The sequence below is a fragment of the Impatiens glandulifera genome, chromosome 3, assembly GCF_907164915.1.
Source record: "Impatiens glandulifera chromosome 3, dImpGla2.1, whole genome shotgun sequence".
Lineage (NCBI taxonomy): Eukaryota > Viridiplantae > Streptophyta > Magnoliopsida > Ericales > Balsaminaceae > Impatiens > Impatiens glandulifera.
This window is the reverse complement of record NC_061864.1, coordinates 33504161-33510974: the sequence shown is the minus strand read 5'-3', so window position 1 is coordinate 33510974 and position 6814 is coordinate 33504161. Positions and strand designations below refer to the sequence as shown.

Genomic DNA, 6814 nt, shown 5'->3' with positions numbered 1-6814 from the left:
CCAAGCAGCCGTAACATATCTAGTTCTTTCATCTTCTTCGGTTACCGGTTGAACTGTCTCCTCATTTTCTAAGGATAGTCCGACCGGTTCATATACCGTGGTTTCGCATGGCTCACCAGCGGTACCACTTGACTCTTCGGTTTCATAGTTTGACCGGGTCGGTATATAAGTAGACAAGTTTTTGAACTCAGCGACCATGTCGTTGAGTGCGGTAACTAAATCTTATTTAGTAAATTCATCGAATGAGAAATCAAATACCTCTTCTTCATGTGCCATGAAGCATGTAATTCTTTCTTCTTCGTTCTCGGTATCGGAGTTAGCCCTGTCGCTTCCACCATCGGATGCAATGAGTGCCTTCTGGATTTCATTTCCTACACCGGTTTGCTGATTGTTGTTCCTTTGATAGTTGTTTTCTTGGTTGTCGTTTCGTTGGTAATCATTTATGTGGTAGTTTCTTCCTTGGTAGTTGTTTCCTTGGTAATTGTTTCCCAGTTTTCGGTCGTCTCTCCTTGGTTTCCTGCATTCCGACCTGTAATGACCAAAACCATCACAGTAAACATCTTACATTTGATTTATCGGCATAGTTGTAGTTGAAGTTGTTGTTCGATGGTTGATTCTTCTTCATGAATCTTCCAAATTTTTGAGCTAGCATGGCCATCACGTCTTCACTGATCTGGTCAGCGCTTTTAACAGGAGCCGGAACGGTTGATACATGGACGGCCGGTTCCATCGATGTCACCAAGGCTCTAGTTGTGGTTGAGGTTGATGCTTCATCTTCGATCCGAGATTTGATCTCGAATTCGTAAGCTTTCAGGTCCACAAACACGTCTTGTAGCTTCATTTGTCAGAGGTTGCTTGATTCCCTCATCGCCATGGTTTTGATGTCCCATGCACTTGGTAGAGATCTTAAGGCCTTTATGATGATCTCCCGGTTATCATATCTCTTTCCAAGTGTGTGTAACTCGTTAACTACACTGGTGAACCAATCACTGAACTCTTTCATGTTTTCTCTCGGTTTCATCTTGATGTTCTCATATTTTTGAGTTGCCACCAATATTTTGTTCTCCTTAGTTCTGTCATTTCCTTCATGGATCTGAATGATCATTTACCAGGCTTCCTTTGCATTAAGACAATCCGAGATTTTGTTGAACGTGTTGTCATCTATCGCTTTGAAGATATGTCTCATGCAATGGTTGTCCAGGTTGTTTCTTCTTCGATCTTCAGCCGTCCATTCTTCTGTCTCCTTGTTTATCTTTACAGGACCCTCCTTTAGAACTTTGTTCATCTCATCATTGAGCGTGATCAGATGTAGATACATCTGTTTCTTCCAGCCGTTAAATCCTTCACTATTTAGCATCGGTGGCTTGTCGTTGTGGGTCATGTTTCCCAACCCCATCTTCTTCGGTTGCTTGAGTGTTAAGATTCCTGCTCTGATACCATTTGTTAGGATCGGGATCGCCCTTGGAGGACCGGAGTTCCGGCGTCTTAAGGGTGAACGCTTACAACAACACAACACACTGGTGATAGTCTGGTTAGAGACTAAAACCGCTTCTTAACATTACACAAATTGTCACAAACCTCTTGAACCGGGTTCAAGTGCGGAAATGGTTTGTTTCAGCTTGAAGCAACACACACAGTTCGGTTTGTAATGTATTTAGGAGATATCGGTTTAAGGAGAAAGTTGGTTAGGTTTAGAAGGTTTATTAGTTATTTCAGTTCGGTTTAGATGTTTCGATTAGTATTGAATGAGTAAATCGGAATATGAAAAGTAAAGACACGAGACAAGATTTTATGGATGTTCGGAGCTTAATCTCCTACGTCACCCCTTCTTCTCAAACAGTGAGAAGGATATTCACTAAGGAATATTACACAACCACAACACACAATGCTGAACGAGTCTTATTTATTGCTCGTCGGTTACACCACTCACTATGATGTAATACAATACTTTTTATACAATAGTAAAATACACACAATACACAATGCTTTCTGAATTTCAATCACTTATGCGTAAGATCTTTCATTTTCTGTTTCTTCTCTCTTGAATAAGCTTTTCGTAAATGATCTCACGCGTATATTTTTTGGCACCCTTGGCCTCTATTCATAGAGAAAATATGACAACGGTCATAATTTTCTCTCTCCGCTAGATTGGTCGTTTGAAGTCACGCTGATTCGGTTCAAAGGTTGCGTGCACGTTTTGTCATTTCGGACACTTGACAGACATGCATGCACCGGTCAGGTTCTTATGACGTGAGCGGCTTGCATTTTGGACACATGGCAAACATGCATGCACCGGCCGCCTGATTCAGATTTTGCTTGGGATCTTGGATAAGCAGATCATCATTGTTTTTATTGCATGCTTCTGATCCGGATCTTATCTTCTTGTATATTTACGAGAAATCTTTATTTCGTCATGTTACGTCATCTTCTTGGTTTCATCATTTTTCAAAGTTTTCCCTTCATCTTTTCGTAATATGATCCGGCTGGATTGGAAGGTTATTGAAACCGGTTCCTTTTGATCATGACTATATTATTTGGAGCCGGATCACTGTGGTATGTGCTTCAGCCGGTCTGATGCGACTTGATCTGTACCTGCACATAAAAATTGAGATTAATTAAGTTCTCTAGCGGTTTAAAATTAACTTACTTGATTTTTCTAATAATTTCTCCCTTTTTGATTATTTAGAATAAATATTCAAAAATTGTAATGTGTGGCCGGTTTAAAATTAATCTACTTAATTTTTCTAACAGTGGATTTTATTGAATTTTTTTAATAATTAAGGGGTAATGTCATATTTTAACCGTAAAGAAAATTTATTTTTTTGTTTCGAGGTGGGCTTCAGCCCACCAAAGCCCCTACATAGATTCGTCCCTACCCGTTGCCACTTCACCTCCGCCACTACTCACTCGGAAATATAATCAAACAGTGAGAGTATAATAGAGAGATCAAAGCATCCCAATTTACTCAATATTTGCCATGAAATTGGTAAAAGAAAATGGAGAAGAAAAAGGTGGATTTATTAGAAGAAGAGATGGTTATAAAGGGTTCTAGAATTGCAGGCCTATCCACAACTTTGAGACTTCACATATTCTCTCAGAACCAAATTCCCTCAAATTCAAGGGTGGTTCCTACCAAATAATCCTATATATACTATCAATTTCATTCTCGATTCTTCGATCTAATTATGTATAATTCTTAGGTTTGAACTTGCATCGGCCCATGTTTCTTCTTCTTCCACATCACAATCAGTAACCGATGATTGTGGAGTGAATCGACCTTACGAATGTCGATGCGTTGAAAGAAAGAAGTTGCTCGAGACCCTGGCCAAGGAACTTCCATACGGAACCATTAGATTCTCATCAAAGCTTCTTTCCATTCATCATCAACAATCTACGGGTTTCAAGTCTTTACGACTGGCTGGCTAATGGTTCGGTAATCAACACCTTGGCTGCGATGGTGTTAACTTCCAAGTGGAAAAATGGTTGGGTCTAAAAAAACCCAGTTAATGCTAACAGATCAGCGATTAGGGGTCTCGTTCAATCTCCCCCTGATGGAGGAGGACATGGGTTAGAACCCAGATTCCACGTCTACTTTGGCGGTGGTGTGCGTTTCGGGTTTGTTCCCTGTAATAACAATTCCTTGTATTAGTTTTGCATCTTCACTCCTTCCTGAACATCAGGTGGTAATGAGGAAGAGTTTGAGGAAGGCGAAGCGATGAAGATGAAACAATTTGTGCTGAACAAGGCTAGGAACGCCCCAAAGGAAATGCTGACGGTGGTGGAGAGGATAGGTCTAGATGCGATCTCGTGTTCAGAGCTGAAATTGAGGCCGTCATGGAATTTATTGAGAGGTAATATTGTGAAAGACAGTGTTTTCATTGTCGGGGATGCTCTTCATCCTAATGCTCCTGACATAGGTCAAGACGCTTGTTTTTCTCTCGAGGATAGAGTGATACTTGCAAGGTGCATCGGGGAAGATATGATGATGAAGAAAAAAGATTATGATAAATTTTTTGGCGGACTCGCGTACATGATGGGTGTGATCCAAGAGAGCGGCGGGAAGGTGATGAGTTTTCTGAGGGAACCAGTTTACTCAATTTTTCCATGATTCTAAAGTGGCAACGGTGACAACGATGATGAAGTAATGGGAGAAAGAGAGAAACGGTGATCGGAATCAATATAAATATAAATATATATATATTAAATAAATTAAAAATAATTTAACGGATTTTTAACTCTGTTAGTAAAGAGTTTTAAATATAACAAAATAGTGTAAGTATATTTCTTAATATGAAAATTTTTTAGGAGAGTTCTAAATTTAACAAAACCTTACAACAAGAATCCTATATTTATCATTTATCCCTTTTTTAAACTGTTTAATCTAAATATATCTAGTCACCCAAATTCCAACTTCTTATGAAAATGGCGTTTAGACACACAAACAAGCCCCGAACTAGTTGTTTGGTATATTTTTTTAACAATAATATCATACTAAAAATTTATGTATATTCAAATTGGTTATTTTAAACGTATGAAAACATCTAAAGCTCGAACATTTTTGGAAATTGGTGTTTAGATCTCTACCCGAGGGTCGTTTTGAGAAAATTCCCAAAAGTATTTTTAATTTTTGCTCCCCTTGTTTAATAATCAAGTATTATCATCATACTCGACTGGACATATTTATTTTAATTTTGGGTGTAAAAATTGAGTTTTCTACACATCTATAAACAAATGAACATCTTTGAGTATTCCTCCTTTTCCAAAAACAAAAATATTTTTGTAAATTATTTATATACGTTTAATCGCACACAATGTCTATGTTGGACGATGTTGCTTTAATCCCTTGTATTGACAACTTCTATGAAATCGGATGGAATTACATGATTTACGGGGCTAAGCGCTATCATGAGGTTCATTGATTTCAAAATAAATAAGAACTTCATGATGTAAATACAAAGACGATGAAGCCCTGTCTCTAGAAACCTTCTTCATGGGAGACATGCAGATGTGCCCTACCATAAAACAAATTTAGGGCTATCTTAATGATTGATAACAAGAGTATTCTACATCTCAAACCTTTTATAGAATCAATGTCATTAAGAAATATGTTGCGACAAGAATTTGGATATACTAAAACAACATATGTAAGCATCCTGAGGAAAATTACCATTGACTTTCGCAAAATGGAAGTTAGGAATGAAGAAATTCCTCTAACCCTTTAATGATGAAAGTAACCATATTACTGGCTCATTTTTCATGTCCCCATCCGGTACCAAACCATCCTCTAAATTCTCAGAGGTTACCTATCATCTATGCAAAGGAAACCATGACTCTTTAGGTCTCAACGTAGTAGAAACACATATGGGGTTAAATGAGTCATTTCAATTCCCCACCATGAACAAAATAGGATCACCTCTAATACTTTATATTTGGATTCTCAAAAAACTCGAATGTCTTCCACCGACGATCCTTAGTGAATCCATGGGTCCCTCCCTCCAATATCGAAGGATGAAAAAAGTCATACTTGAGGCTCTTATATAGAACAATGACTCTTTTAGAGAATTGCTTCCATGGTACCCTATCAAGAAAATGGCCTACATGATGGATGACGAACCAATGATTCCACTCATGAGTTTCGAATGGGTCACATATTATCATACTCACAACCTATTCAAATAATTTGGTCGTGATATCATTCCCCTTATATGGGAAACATTATTTCCATAGATAGACCAATCACCACAAGTCTTACATCATTTATCTCAAGAAATGACACAATGCCTCCAAAATGGGAATTCCAAAAGAACAATGGAATTACCTAACAAATATCATCGAGGAATATGAGCGAGCCATGAAGAATGAAGAATAAAAAAAATCTAGTGTAAGAACGGGCTATAGTAGGACCTAAAACCTAGTGCCCTTGTTTTTTCTTTTCCTATCTAATTCTCTATGTAAATATAAACAAAAGAGATGCGTGTATGTAACGACTTTTTTTGTAAAAAAAAGCTCATCTAAACGTGTATTTGTACAACTAACTCAGTTAAACGTATGAACTAATAAAATTATATTTAAACGTACATACTATCAAAAACTAGCTCATTTAGCCTCTTTTAATAAATAAGAGTTATTTTTTTAATTTATGTATTTCTTAATTAAATATTTATTTTCTCTCTATTTCTTTTTATTAATTATTTAATCAATTTCTTTCTTTTTTTATTTATTAATTAATTTTTTCCTTTTATTTTTCTTTTATAATATTTTTTAGAAGATTTTTTTTTCTATAATATAAACAAAAATAAATTTAATAGTCTTTCTATTTAATATTTTTATTCCGGTTTATAATAATAGTAAACAAAATCATTGAGTTCCTATATTTTTTTATAATCTTGATTATTACTCTTTTGGTATTAGATGAACAACATATTTAATATTATTTAAATTCAATGGTTTTTTATTGTTGAATGGATGAATAATTATAATATCCAAATATTAGCCCCTGTAGGAGACCAAATAATTTTAAAATAATCAATTTATATATATATAAAGAGTCGTAAAATAGTAAAAATAAATAAAAATTAAAATAATCAAATATCAAATGCTAACATATGAATACGCGAATGAAGAAAAATACATAAATGTAGAGAAATTAACCAAAAAAAAAAGAGAAATTAATTAATTAAAAAAATAAAAAAGCCTTCAAAAAAATATTACAGAAAAAAAAATTAAAATTAAAATTAATAAATAAATAAAAAGATAGAGAGAAAATGATTAATTAATTAATAAAAATAAAAAGAGAAAAAAATAAATATTTAAT

The 6814-nt window shown here is 35.4% G+C and overlaps 1 protein-coding gene across 1 annotated transcript; it reads left to right on the top strand.

Moving 5' to 3' along the window:
* The first annotated feature begins 650 nt into the window (after nt 1-650).
* On the top strand, nt 651-4108 carry LOC124930171 (monooxygenase 2-like). Its single transcript, XM_047470531.1, has 4 exons — nt 651-802; nt 3201-3404; nt 3517-3626; nt 3681-4108. Exons 1-4 carry the CDS (start codon nt 651-653, stop codon nt 4106-4108), a joined length of 894 nt encoding a protein of 297 aa, XP_047326487.1.
* The last annotated feature ends 2706 nt before the right edge of the window (nt 4109-6814 follow it).